General features: G+C 35.9%; 1 protein-coding gene across 7 annotated transcripts in view; it reads left to right on the top strand.

Moving 5' to 3' along the window:
- Nucleotides 1-15,297, top strand: part of LOC144957297 (uncharacterized) — a 128,680-nt gene that overhangs the window by 105,370 nt on the left and 8,013 nt on the right. For all 7 annotated transcript variants that reach the window (XM_078888410.1, XM_078888412.1, XM_078888413.1 and 4 more), the window contains 12 exons: nt 817-962; nt 2,269-2,430; nt 3,002-3,102; nt 5,021-5,137; nt 6,020-6,180; nt 7,886-7,995; nt 9,025-9,127; nt 10,178-10,281; nt 11,777-11,875; nt 13,291-13,387; nt 13,677-13,837; nt 14,449-14,541. In XM_078888410.1, coding sequence (XP_078744536.1) covers nt 817-962; nt 2,269-2,430; nt 3,002-3,102; nt 5,021-5,137; nt 6,020-6,180; nt 7,886-7,995; nt 9,025-9,127; nt 10,178-10,281; nt 11,777-11,875; nt 13,291-13,387; nt 13,677-13,837; nt 14,449-14,541 — 1,454 coding nt within the window. The remainder of the gene's footprint in view (nt 1-816; nt 963-2,268; nt 2,431-3,001; nt 3,103-5,020; nt 5,138-6,019; nt 6,181-7,885; nt 7,996-9,024; nt 9,128-10,177; nt 10,282-11,776; nt 11,876-13,290; nt 13,388-13,676; nt 13,838-14,448; nt 14,542-15,297) is intronic.

Here is a 15,297-nt window from a genome sequence, read left to right as displayed (position 1 = left end):
GTATCGGGTGTTAATCCCGGATATTATTATAGGCCGTCATATGATGCCTGCCTGTCCCAGAATGAACCAATTATTATGTATCGATAGTTGACGTCACTCAGCTCTTTGTTATTGGTTTTTTTTTTTGCCATCCATCTTTCTGAGTAATTCTCACTAAACCGTATTAACCAGACTGTAAAAGTTCATGGTTACACAAGAGTTTTGTGTGTTGGTCCGTTATACTTCCGGATGACAAAGCTGTGAAACTTCTTAGCTAAGCGCTTACTATCTGTATTATGTGTCTGGGCGTCGAGTCTGTCCGTAACGCGTTCCTTGGTTAGACAGTCTTACTCTTTCATTTTCTTCTAAAAACAAACGGTGTTGTCTTTGAAGGTACAAATAAACTTGAAACTGTACGATAACCGATCATCTATAGTCAATAAAGTGCACTGACTAAATGTGACCATTCCAAACTTCAAGGCTCTGCGTCTGTGTAATATGATAAGGAAAACATAATAAACAAAAATGAATATAACACCTTCAAAAAAGAACAAAATACCAAACACGGAAAGTTTCGGGCTCAAAACACTTCTTCATCCAACAACAACAACAACAACAAAAAAACAACAACAATAAAGACAGAAATACATGATTAAATTCCGGATAGACTACAGAGATATATTATGTTCCTGAGTTCTCGTCTTGACAACCCTATTTCATTCATTTCACAGTTTGCCCATTACTTTATTTTTGTTTTGGCTCTTCCGAGTTTATTTAGCTCTTTACAAGTTTTAATGAGTTGATTTAATCTTTTAAATATTTTATTTATTCCACAAGATGACAAGGCTAATCAGGACCTTGCTGGCATGGACGGCAAGACTGGGGATGATGATATAGAGGATGGAGAGGAGACAAAGAAACCAAAGAGGAGGGAGATTGTCAAAAAGTCACGGGTAGAGAGGGTACGACCTGAAACACCCAAGGTACGTCTTTTTTTTATCCAGTAAGGTGGTGTAGTGTGAAATATATTAAATAGCTTTTATACAGCGCAATATCCACTAAACGTGTTCAAAGTGCATTACAAGGGGTCCCTGGCCAACAGCAACACATGTAAGACGAGGCATGACGCCTTTTAGGCGATATTACAATTTCTTTTTCGGACAGACAACGCTGTTAACTTCTAGGTACTCATTTTACACCTGAGTGTGGTGAGAGAATATGAGTAAAGAACCTTTTCCAAGGACTCAACTATGCGCCGAGCCAGGCTCGAACCCAGGACCTTCCGATCCGAAAGCGAGTGTCATACCAACAGACCACATAGCCGCATATATAAATACATATCTTAGCTCAATAAATAGTACAATTTTTATTAGTTATTGGTATAATTGATATCGATGTTGTTTTTGACAATGATGACGATAATGTTATTGTTCTTGTTGCTGTTCTTGGATACATCACACTACGCGTAGAATATAGCAAAACTAAACAGAAGAAATCCACCAAGAATAAGAATGAAAGAGATGAAAGGAAAATAATCGCTCGATTCATTTACCGTCGCAAAGAGAGCTTGAATGTAAATTAATTCAAATGAACCGTTTCATGTTAAGACTGAACTCTTCAATGCAAGTATATATATATATATATATATATATATATATATATATATATATATATATATATATAATGTGTGTGTGTGTGTGTGTGTGTGTGTGTGTGTTTGTGTGCGTGTCTGTGTAATTGGATGCATGTGAGCTTGTGTTCATATGTCTGAATCTGCAGTATGTAATGTTGTTACTGATGGTCAATGCGAAGCACTTCGAAGCTTCGGCATAAGCGCTATATAAATTTACATTTATCATTCTTCTTCTTCTTCTTCTTCTTCTTCTTCTTCTTCTTCTTCTTCTTCTTCTTCTTCTTCTTCTTCTTCTTCTTCTTCTTCTTATTATTATTATTATTATTATTATTATTATTGTTATTATATTATTATTATTATTATTATTATTATTATTATTATTATTATTATTTATTATTATTAATTATTATTATTATTATTATTATTATTATTATCATTATTATTATTATTATTATTATTATTATTATTATTATTATTATTATTATGAACATCCTGTCTGATAATAATTATTTAGTGTGGCTTTCACGATGTTGGCTTTTCAATCAAAGTCCCATTTCCCTTGATATATCTGCTGTTTTGGACACTGGCTGGTATTGTAGTGTCCACTTCTTTTAGTGATTAAACCACAGTTTCCACATTAACCATGCACTCCACAGAGTCCTCCCAGACTGCCCTCACCCCCACCCTTCCAACGCCGGAAGTCTCAAACTCCGACTCCTTCACCACCAAGAAGTCCTTCACCTCCTCCACTGGAAGTGCCTTTACCGGAAATAGACTTGCCTTCTGTCCCTGACCTTCCTACTATAGGAGATAGAAAGGTATTGTAAACGAATCATTCAATTTTATCTCTGTATGATCTTCCCGTCCATATAGAAGGAGCGAACTTGATGTCACTCAGACACTTTGTTTTTATTTTTAGACATCGTGTTTGTGATTAGATTTCACTAAATTATATCAATCAAAAAAAAATTACACACCGTTTTATGTGTTGGTATGTTTTATTTGGCTGTCGGATGTTGTGAATATTTTACCTAAACGACTAGCATCAGTAAGAAAAATAAACCTATTAAAAAAGGTAAAGAACAACTAAGAGCGTTTGACCGATTGGGCGACTGCCTCTCCATTCCTCTCAAATACGTAGTTTTTCTTCTACGTATAAGACAATGGATGTTGTTCGTTTTACTTTGCTTGCTAGAAAGGCAATCTGACAAGTATTGCTTTTCTAAATGGGAAATGAGATAAAATACAACATTATAAGAATACCTTATACAATTATATAGCCCTCTTGGACTTTTTCTTGATTAAAGAGTTATTTGATATAATAAAATATAAAATTCAAAATAGTTTTTACAAAAGGAAAACCTATTTTTAACATTTCTTTTTTTCCAGCCGGAAGCCAGAAAACAGAGAATGAAGTTTGCTGTAGAGGCCCCAGCTCCACTGAAAGAGGTCAAGAAAAAGAGAAGACCTCCTCCCAAAGTCAGAATCATGTAAGAATTTTGAAGACATAGTAGTTGTCCAATACTACTGACTTAAATTAATACTTTCTTCGATACTGTGGATTCGTAAAATACTGTATCTCATTATGACATGAATTTATCTCATTTTGGCCTGAATTCATCTAATTATGACATAAATTTACAGACGAATGTTAACATTGTGCGGCTATGTGATCCAGTAGTATGACACTCGCTTTCGAATCGGAAGGTCCCGGGTTCGAGCCTCGCGCTCGGCGCATGGTTGAGTCCTCGAAAAAGGCTCTTTACTCACATTCTCTCACCGTATTCAGGTGTAAAATGAGTACCTGGCCGTAAACAGCGTTGTCTTTGTCCGAAAAAATTGTAATATCACCTAACAGGCGTCCTATCCCGTCCTACATGTTAGGTGTGGCTGTTGACCAGGGACGCCTTGTAAAGCGCTCTGAGCACATTTAGTAGATATTGCGCTATATAAAGCTCAATTTTTTAATTTTTTAATAAATCTTAATTTTATGATAGGTGGGGGAGGTGACGGAAAGTGATTATGAAATTAAAATGATCAGAGAAATGACAACATACTTTGTAGCTCCTTAAGGATATAATATATCATTTCTTATTAATACATTAAAGTTGTAGCCAAAGGACTCATATTTTGGATGTTGGTACATTCAGATTTTTGCATCGTAATCGGCCTTACTGTTTTAAAACAATAAGCTTTTCATCAAATGCATTTCGTAAACTACCAGTCGCCTGTTAGGCATCCTGTTTTGTAGGAACACTCTAACAATATTAGCCAATTCTTGTAGCCAGATACTCATTCACTCTTGTGTCGAGTTACCACTACGATAATGTATACCTTACCCAAGGACACAACGTCTGGACTAGAATTTTCCACGATCACTGTGACCCATCCGGGCACTGATTACACTTAACATTGACTTTTGTAACAAAATGATGACACCGTACTTCCTTGAGTCGCTGGAGTTACAAGGATACTATTTGGACCACTCAATGGAATGTTCCGACAGACTTTTAAATATCGGTGACCCGCCATTTTGGAGTAAACCGGATGCTTGAAATTGAATTATAAATTTGTGTTATGAAATTCATGATTTTAAAAATGGCTCCAATGACGAGATGAGTTTGGCTTTTTTTCTTCAGAATTCTAATCATTTTGACATTAAACTCGATTGTCTACGTCAACTACATTTCGATATGATGCAAGTTTAACGATGTGGATCATATCATATTTTTTCTTGATTTTTTTTTTATCTCTTGGGTCTATGGTATGACTTTTAATGTCATTTTGAATTGCTATGATAGAAAATAAAACACAAGTTTCTGTTTTGAAATCATAACTTATCATTTTTCTTTTCATGACATTCCACAACAAAATATGATGCTGTTTTTTCTTATCCAATGTTTTTGTTACCGGCGTATGCAGTGCTTAGCCTTCATTAGAAATATTAACTTTACTTTAACCCTCTCCTTACCACCCATATGAAAATCGTCACAGCCAACATTTTTCTCATTCTAATTTCTTCTGTACATCATACTATTTGAACAAAAATGTTTGCTATAGTTAACGTATATTAACACTGTGTTGAAGAACTCGTTTAGCAGAAAAATAAATATGTATAGCAAGAACTAACAGCTTTTGTGTTTGAGTGAAATAAATCTATTTTGGTATAGGTTGTGTGTGAAGTTTTGGGGACAATCCAGAAAATGGCCGGTAAGGAGAGAGTTAAAATCCACCACAAGAAACATTCACCAAGCGAGCAATGTCTGTGATGGGACTCGGATTTCAGCAAAACTCACAGCAGTTGGTTTTTGTTTGGAGCGTTTATGTGGAAATTGTTTGTGAAATATTATAATATCAGAGAAATTGAATTATCCCTATACATAATAATATTGCTCGATCCATTCTCAGTCCCAAGAACATGTATAAACAAAGGAAGACACGACCTGCCGAGGCACCCGTGACACAAGAAGAACTGATGGACATACAGGACCCACTTGATTTCCTTGCAAAGTATTGCATTATCAAGTAAGCTTTTCTCTCAACCATTCAGTTGAGCATTTGCATTTGCATTGCAAGCAAAGTTATTCAAATTTGTCTCGACTGCATTGAAAATTTATTCTGGCACTCTCATAGTGGGTAGGGAGGCACTCACTGTGTCTTCTACCCCTTATATCTGTCTTCCAACTCACTCTCTGTCTTTGTCTTGGAATGAGATTACTTGGTTTTGTCCTAGCCCTGGCCGGATACTCTAGCTGAGAGGGAAACAGTCAAATGTATAGTTAGTTTTGGGAGATGATACTTTTTTTTCCTTGTAAACCATCTCTCTGCTGTGCGTTGTGTTATGTTTTATTTATATTATATACCATTTGTAAAACATTTTGAGTGTATTCCTCTTAGTGGGGACCTGTGCTTGTGTCTGGATGAGATTTTTAGTGATCTCAAACTAAGTACTTTGATTGTGTGCTCTTGGAATCTACACCTGTTTCTTATTTGAACCAATTCCCCTTTGTCTCACCTTTTCTTGGATGCTTTAATTGTAATTCTAGAACTTTTTATTATCCCATTTTCTCCATTTTTACTGGCGCTGGTAATGACTTTAATGTGTTGCAAGTGCCGGAAAACCCTTAAAAACAAACAAAAACAAATATTCTGTCCCTTTTAATTTGCGAAGCTGATCTTAAGGAAATTACATTGGGATATATCAAAATGGTAGCAAGCAACTGCTATCATCTGTTCTAGGTTAAAATAACCAGGAGACCCTTTTGTGTAATACGTGCTTTTAATAGTGTAATGTGGTAATCATAGCGATGCGACTCTGGGATTTATTGCTCACTGTGTGATGCTCAATGCACGTTACAAATAAATATACAAAACGTATCCATAAAACTGTCACCTCCTCCATCACAGCCCCGATCGACTTCCGTTCTATGAAATCATCTTCGAGTCGACTGTGGCAGAACAAGAACCTCTTTACACCAAGGATGGAGAGAAGAAGAAAGAAGAAACGGATGAAGAGAATGAGAATAAAGAAGTAGAAAACGAAGGAGAGGAGGGGAAGAAGAAAAAAAGTAAGTAGGCTAAACGCTTGCTATAATATATTTATAGAGTCTATAGTGGTGTCAAGAAATGAGGTTATAGAAGTTTATGATTTGTGATTATTGTGATTATTGTTGTTGTTGACGGTGATAATGGTGATAGTAATAACAAAATAATGGGATTATTATTATTATTATTATTATTATTAATACTAATACTAATAATAATAATAATAATAATAATAATAATAATAATAATAATATAATAATAATAATAATAATAATAATAATAATAATAATAATAATAATAATAATAATAATAATAATAATAATAATAATAATAATAATAATAATAATAATATAATAAATAATAATAATTAAATTATATATTATTTTATTATATATTATCATTATAATTACAATAACTCACCATTTTTATGCACCTCGTTGGAGGTGTAAAAAGACACACCGTTTTGATGCATCTCCGTTTCCACTGCTGCGTAATAATAGATTAAGGTAAAGTATTAAAAATATATCCAGTAACTATAACAAAAATAAATGATTTCTTTCTCAATAAAGCACAATTTAAAAACATTGTCCACAATGGGAATCGAACCCAGTACCCTCAAGGTAAGAGTCTTGACACCTTGTCCACCTGAATGCTCATAACATTTAATAAGGTCTTTCTAGAATATCTTATCTTCAATGCAACTTCTATTTTCTGGTTTTAAATGTCGATTTTTTAGATTTTTGTTTTGTTTTTGTTATTAACAAAGATGTAGACATATACGTACACATATCACAATATAACTTTTGTCATGTCCAAAGACAGAAACACTGAATCGCGTGGAATGCGCATGATTAACGGAGGTGCATAAAAACGATCCGTTCAGATACACCGTCAACGGATATGCATAAAAACACTACGTTTATGAATTAGCCTTAATAATTCCTTCATGGAATGCCCAAACAACAATGTCTAAACAATGTCTTGTGCGGCTATGTGGTCTTGTGGTATGTCACTCGCTTTCGGATCGAAAGGTCCTGGGTTCGAGCCTCTCGCTCGGCGCATAGTTGAGTCCTCGGAAAAGGCTCTTTACTCACATTCTCTCACTGTTCTCAGGTGTAAAATGAGTACCTGGCCGTTGACAGCGTTGTCTCTGTCAGAAAAACAAATTGTAATATCGCCTAACAGGCGTCATGTTTCGTTCTACATGTTACGTGCTGCTGTTGATCAGGAACCCCTTGTAAAGCGCTTTGAGCATATTTAGTGGATATTGCGCTATATAATGCTCAATTTTTAAATATTTTTTAAAATAGATGCAAACCATATTGTGCGCCTAGAGCTATATTTTATGGGACAGGCACTGTATAAATAAATTACACCATTATTATTATGCATTGTCAAATATTTAACAAGATGTTAAGTGTGCTCTATAATATATTTGAGATATATTTGGGGGCGAAACGGCGAGAGATTAAGGCATTGCACTGTGATCTGGAAGGTCCCGGGTTCGAGCCCCGCTTCAGGCACTTTCGTTTTTTTTCCTTAAGCAAGATTATTAACCCCCAACTTGGACAACATGGGTGATTCCTGTTGACATCAGACATCCTGTTTGATGGATTATCTCTATTCCTTCATGGAATGCCTAGTCGACGGCATCTTATGGTGCCGTTGCGAAAAGGCGTAATTTTAAAAAAATTGTATATTTGAATATTATTGTTATCGATATTCCAGCCAAGGCTAAGAAGAAAAAGCAATCCAAGGAAAGAGAGAAGACATTGGTTGAAGTCATCAAACCCGACTTGTTACCAGCCAATAGGGGGATGGAGAATGTTACTAATTCGGTAAGTGACTTTTTACCAGCCAATGGAGGGATGGAGAATGTTACTAATTCGGTGTGACCTTTTACCAGCCAATGGAGGGATGGAGAATGTTACTCATTCGGTAAGTGACCTTTTACCAGCCAATAGAAAGATCGAGAATGTTACCGATTCGGTAAGTGACTTGTTACCAGCCAATAGAGGAATGAAGAATGTTACCAATTCGGTAAGTGACGTGTTACCAGCCAACAGAGGGATGGAGAATGTTACCAATTTGGTAAGTGGCTGGCTGGTCGATGGGGATCACATTGTCTTGGTCTTGTGTCATTGTGTAAGGCGCTTTACTCACTTAACTATCCTCGAATTCGGTAAAATGACGACTTGCTTATTCAACGACACTCTTATATAAACCACATTGTCATTTGTGGCCATAGGATTGTTGGTGTATCGATAGATTAACACAACTACCGATTTAAGCAATATTCTTAAACCCAAGATCTCAAAGGAAGTTCTTTGGCACTGTATTGAAGTGTATGTACAGTGCTGATCGAGAATGCATAAACGCTTATACATAACAGCTTGTAAGTATAAATATTCGAATAAATGAAGCATGTTAATCATAGCTTAATATTAATATGTACATATTGATAAATCTACACACAAGGGAGGGTGCCTAGCAAGCGACTTGAAAGCAAGGAATGCAAATGTGAATTATAAGAAGCATGTTGATTAATGTAAATCAGCGGAATTGTTTGATCTAAGTGTTCAATATCCTAATATTAAATTAAAATTTAAGGGACAGCGTGGCTCAGCGGTACTGTATTTGCTTCGTATCCGAAAGGTACCGAGTTCGATCACCCATCGCTGCACTGCATGGCCTTGAGCAAGTCACCTCGCTCTAGCTCAATTTGCGGCGCTGCACTGTGGCTGACGACTGGATCATTCCAGTCTTCCCTTGGAATAGACCCTAGAGACACATTTCCCCAATGGGATGAATAAAGGGAATGTTATATTTTATTTTAATTAATTGTTTTTCTTCTAAACGCCACGCAGGTGATGACAGTGGAGGAACAGCATCTAGAAAAACTCATTTACACTCTCGACCTCTTACACGACAAGATAGACAAATATTCCGCTCAGCTGGCCATTCTAGAAGGTCTGTAGGCTAAATCTATGTGTAATCTCCCCCCCCCCCACCCCTCAATGTACCGTCGTCCCCTCCACACAAGAACATAAGACATATTAAACAAGGACCAAAGAGACTCTCCTGAGTCTTTATAAATTAGCCATGGATCGAGTCAACAGCAAACCATGCATTGAGTCAACAGCATAATTTAAATCTACTATTACGTATTTTTTGTGGTTAAACATTAGACCCATAGAGGAACGAGAAGCTTAATTAATTTTGTTCTCGCATTCTATCGATATAAAAACAACCATTTCTAAAGACGCTATTTGTTTCGGGTATAAACCGACGTGTACATATATGCAGGTCTGACATCCTAACCCACTCCTGGGCTTAGTTTAACATTGTTGTAATTGACAATATTTAGCGTGATTAAAAAATCCGAGATTTCCACTACAACAACAATTAGCCCATAAGGAACTGAGGTTCAGACCTGCAAATAAGTGCACGTCGGTATAGACGGATGCTTTTTTAAAACAATGAAATATTCAGAAGTTAATGCTCGCCAATGTCCATATCATCTTGGCTTGAAGTGATGACGAAAAAAACACAACATATTGTAGAGCTGTAACCTAAAAATAATTGCCTATTTGGACAATAAAGATTATTATTATTATTATTATTATTATTATTATTATTATTATTATTATTATTATTATTATTATTATTATTATTATTATTATTATTATTATATTATTATTATTATTATTATATTATTATTATTATTATTATTATTATTATTATTATTATTATTATTATTATTATTATTATTATTATTATTATTATTATTGCTTTAAATCTTTACTTAGTTGAGATGTGGTTGATAGAGTATTAGTTTTGGTCACCTGCCTTCATGTCAAATCAATACAGAAATGATGTGTTTTGCAAAAGTGACCATTATGTTTTAATTGTTATTTTAATAACCATGGATTTTAATATGGTGTCTTTGTCATTATACAAAAGCTCGGACCCATGACTTTAACTATGAAACAAATCTATGACTTAATGTTTATTTTCCAGATCAACGAATAGAATTATTAGCAGGTAGAGCCAGAGATATTTTTCCGGAAGTGACTGCACCGGATTACTTTCCCAAGGTCAAAAAGAAAGGAAAGAAAGGAAAGGTAATTTGAATTGAATGATTATACTCACACGTCGAACCATCAATGGCCCAAATGCACCCACCATCGCCCCAAACTACATAAAAAGCAAATCAGATAGATACGGTACAAGTAGATACAATGCATCACAATACATATCTGGGTGGGGTTCCTGACCTCTCATAGTGGGCAGCGAGGTACATACTGTGTCTACTATCCCCCTATGTCAGTTTTCCAACATGCTTTCTGTCTTTGTCTTGGAATGAGATTACTTGGTTTTGTCCTGGTACTGGCCGGATACGCTGGTTGGGAGGGAAACAGTCAAATTTTAGTTAGTTTTGGGAGATGATATTTTTTACCTTCTAAATCATTTCTCTGTTATGCACTGTATTATGTTTTGTTTATGTATTATATCTGATTTGTAAACATTTGAGTGTATTCCTCTTAGTGAGCACCTGTGCTCGCGTCTGGATGGGAGGACGAGAGACGCATTGGCACAACCAACATGACGTTCTCTCTCTAATAACTTTTCCGCCGGTGACGGGTGACGTCCAATCAAGAGACGCTACTCTTCCGCTAATCTCATTCCCTATACACAACACGGATCTCCATGTAGTCATTATTTATGTCCGTGTTGGGTATTTTGTTCTTTATTTTGTGAGCTTTTCTTTTCATTTTTGTTTATTACTGATCACAATTGTAAAATGAAAAAGAACACAGCAGAAACCAATGAGAAAGGAAATAGGAAGAAGACGATGGAGGTGGATTGGGCACACCCTTAGAAAGAATGACTCCACTATAACAAAAAAAAAGTTTTGGGCTGGAACCATCAGGGCAGGAAATTAAGGGGAAGGCCACGAGGAACATGGAGAAGAATTAAAGAATCTGATAAGACATGGAATGAGATAAAAAAAATTTAGTTCAGGATTGAGAAGGATGGAAACTGTTTGCCTGTGGCCTATACCCTGACCCAGGGTGAAAAAGGCAATGATGATGATGATGACAATTGTAAAATGTTTAGGTTCTATCACATACAGAATCTGGATTCCGTTGAAACATAAGAATATGTGACCCACCGCCTCTATTCAGTATTACGAAGGGATGAAATTGATTCACAACACTAAGTATAAAGTGAAAACGTTTACCAGGTCTAAAAACGTCTATAAAAGCAGTTTGTAGAACAATATTTGTTTTTTTTTCTTCTAAAATTGGACATGTCAAGTCAAATAGAAGCCAGTACCGGTTTGAGACGAGGAGTCACATATAAACTTGTCCCAAACTTTATCATTCCTTTTCCTAAACTTAATTTTAGCATCTAAATTATTCTGACATTTACCCTTTGCATGAAGCCAAATAGAGGTGGAATTGGTTGGGGGGGGGGGGGGGGATCACAAATTTGAATCATTAGACAATGCAGACATTGAGTGTTTTCACTTCTGAATCAATATCTCAAGTTTTAAATGTAAAAATTATTTTGCACTCCTACGTCATTTTAATTGCAATTTTAATGTTTCCATAGAAGAACAAGCCACCGGAAACACCCCCAGTACGATTACGGCCTGACCAGATCACCGATGACGTCATAGTGGCCAGGCTGGACGACAAGATGGTGACCGAAGTAAGACATTGCATCATTAACATTTTCCTCCTAATCTTGTTTTACATTAGTAAAATTTGCTACAGGGTTTCTTTACTCAAAGAGGTATTTTTCTCTCTCCCTCTTTCCTTACTTCTTTTTCCTTTGTTGCTGTTGGAAGATTTTCTCGTGCCGTTGTTTGTTGTCGCAATTGTGTTTTTTACTTTTTATTGTTGTTGTTGTTGCTATTATTGTTATATTGTTATTGATGCTAAATATGTTTTTATTGTTCTTTTTTGTTTTTTATTTTGTTGTTGTTGCAGTGGTTGATTTTGTGGTTGTTGTTGTTAATATTTTGTTGTTGTTGGCTTTTTATTTTATTTTTCTGTTTACCTTTTTCTTGTTGTTGTTGTTGCTGTTGTTGTTGTTGTTGTTGGTGATAATGATAAGGATGATGATGAGGATGATGATGATGATGATGATGATGATGATGATGATGATGATGATGATGATGATGATGATGATTAGGTCCTCGCCATTGCATGCATTGCCTCCCAATTTGAAACTGTATTGAATGGGTCTTCTTAGTTTTTCGCATAGGTAAGGGGAGCAACTAAATTAAATTATTCACATGGATCAAGACACTCTGAAACAGTTATTTCCCTTAGTGTACCGGATTTGCTATGGTCAAAACAAGGCAACGTGAAATATGTTGTCATTCGTTTAAAAAACAAACAACCTTTACTCATGGCAATGGAAACATTTGAGAGAGAGAGAGAGAGAGAGAGAGAGAGAGAGAGAGAGAGAGAGAGAGAGAGAGGCGGGAGGGCGTTAGCCACAGTTCAGCTGTTTAAGTCCACGGGCGAAAATCGAATCCGATCTCTCTTTGGCCACTTCAGGGATCAAGAAGAGCACAATTTCACCTACTCTTCTATTCATTTAGTTATTAATTTAGTCATTAATTTATTTTACGTATTTATTTTCGGATCGGAAGGTCCTGAGTTCGAGCCTCGCTCGGCGCATAGTTGAGTCCTTGGAAAAGGCTCTTTACTCACATTCTCTCACCGTTGTCAGGTGTAAAATGAGTACCCGGCCGTTAACAGCGTTGTCTCTGTCCGGAAAAAAACTGTATTATTGCCTGACAGGTGTCATGTCCGGTTCTACATGTTGCGTGTTGCTGTTGGTCAGGGACACGTGTAAAGCCGTTTGAGCACATTTAGTCGATATTGCTCTATATAAACGCACAATTTTTAAAATATTTTTTAAAAATTCATTTATTTATTTTATTTCTTTTCTATTCATTTATTTATTTAACTATTCTTTTATTTGTTGATTTATCTATTTATTTATTTATCTATTTATTTATTTATATAATTACCATCATTAACTCTATCTTGCTTGTATATTTACCTTCGATCGATAATGTTTTATTTATAAATCTTTATTTTACCCCTTAGTTATATCAAGACAGCGAGGTCCATAATGTGGAGGTTGAGATGAACAGATTGAAAGAAAAAATCATGGATGTACAGAACCGTGTGGAAGAAATAGCAAGTATGTTTGACTACTACGTCCATATTCATCATCATCATCATTATTATCACCATCATCATCATCATCATCATCATCATCATCATCATCATCATCATCATCATCATCATCATCACCAACATCATCATCATCATCATCAGCAATATCAGCAGCAGCAACATCAGAACCACCGATAGATTAAAGCAGAACAACATTTTTAAAAATCCCTTTTTTCATTTTACATTTGGTGTTTTCTTTGCCAATAATAACGATGATCCTCTACCTCTTCATCCAATCCATTGTGATGTCACAGGTGAGAAACTACTGGCTGATGCCTTCTGTATGAACCATTTTTTCCTGCGACAAGGCCTGAATAAAAATACCAATAACAACGACAGTAAAACAACCATGTCACGTGAAGAACTGTTCAGGAGACAGCAGAGTGAATTGTACAATAAACTTCATCCTAGTCCAGTGAGTATTGATACATTTGTCCTCAGGAAGAGACTCTCTCTCTCTCTCTCTCTCTCTCTCTCTCTCTCTCTCTACTATCTCCTTCACTCTCTCTCTCTATCTCTTCTCACCTCCCTCATCTCTCTCTCTCATTCACTACCCCCTCCCCCCCCCACACTCTCTCTCTCTCATACACAAACACACACACACACACACATTCACAAACACGCACACACTCTCCCTTTCTTTTTCTCTGTCAAGGGATAGTAGTAGTAGTAGTAGTAGTAGTAGTAGTAGTAGTAGTAGTAGTAGTAGTAGTAGTAGTAGTAGTGATAAATAATAATAAATAATATATAGTAGTAGTAGTAGTAGTAGTAGTAGTAGTAGTAGTAGTAGTAGTAGTAGTAGTAGTAGTAGTAGTAGTAGTAGTAGTAGTAGTAGTAGTAGTAGTAGTTGTAGTAGTAGTAGTAATAGTAGTAGTAGTTGTTGTTATTATTGTGTTATTGTTATTTGTATTATCAGCAGTAATAGTTATGGTCATTGTCGTCGTTGTCATTGTTGTAACACGAAGAAGAGGAAGGGAGAGAAGAATCGTGTTTATCTCGTGTGTTTTCCTTTTCCTCCATTGACAGGATTACGAAATGAACATGGAGGAGGTGGAAGGGGCGTTACAACAAATCAACAATCATTTATTGACAGAGAAGGAGTTTGCCTTCCTATTGAATGTAAGAAATGGTGTTAGAAGATAGAATATTTACAGGATTGATCGGAAGATCATTTATTTACCATTGCAGCTTCATGGAACCAAAAGCATAGCAATTTAAAAAATAATTCTAAAATTGAGCCATATATAGCGCAATATCCACTTAATGTGCTCAAAACGCTTTACAAGGGTTTCCTGCTCAAAGGCAACATTTAACATGAAGAACGGGACATGACGCCTGTTAGGCGATATTACAATTTTTCGGACAAAGACAACATTGTTAACGGCCAGGTACTCATTTTACACCTTAGTACGGTGAGAGAATGTGAGTAAAGAGCCTTTTCCAAGGACTCAACTATGCGCCGAGCGCGAGACTCGAACCCAGGACCTTCCGATCCGAAAGTGAGTGTCATACCACTAGACCACATAGCCGCACTAATTAGTAATTGACTGATTTTCCTAATAAAATCTAGAAGCCCTCGCGCATAATCCAATCAGCCAAATTTAGATTCTCATAATCGATTTACGCATCTATTCCAAACCAGTGAATAAATCAAAATTTTGAAACTGTACTTGAGCTTATTTGATTTATTAAGACCCACGAATGTATAATTTGTTGAATTGAAATGAAAAAGAAACCAACGAAACCCTGTAAATCCTGAATCATGTTAGTCCCTTTATTCATCTCTAACGGAAAGTTTGTCATACGGCCTTTTTCAAAGGCAAGACTTTATGGAATAGCCAAGGCCTCAGCCGCATTGCAGCGCCGCAAAGTGAG

The sequence above is a fragment of the Berghia stephanieae genome, chromosome 11 (genome assembly GCF_034508935.2).
Source record: "Berghia stephanieae isolate SIO BIC M18660-M18661 chromosome 11, UCSD_Bste_1.3, whole genome shotgun sequence".
NCBI classification, from domain to species: Eukaryota; Metazoa; Mollusca; class Gastropoda; order Nudibranchia; family Aeolidiidae; genus Berghia; species Berghia stephanieae.
The sequence above is the reverse complement of the archived record's forward strand: the minus strand, read 5'-3'. Positions and strand labels throughout refer to the sequence as shown.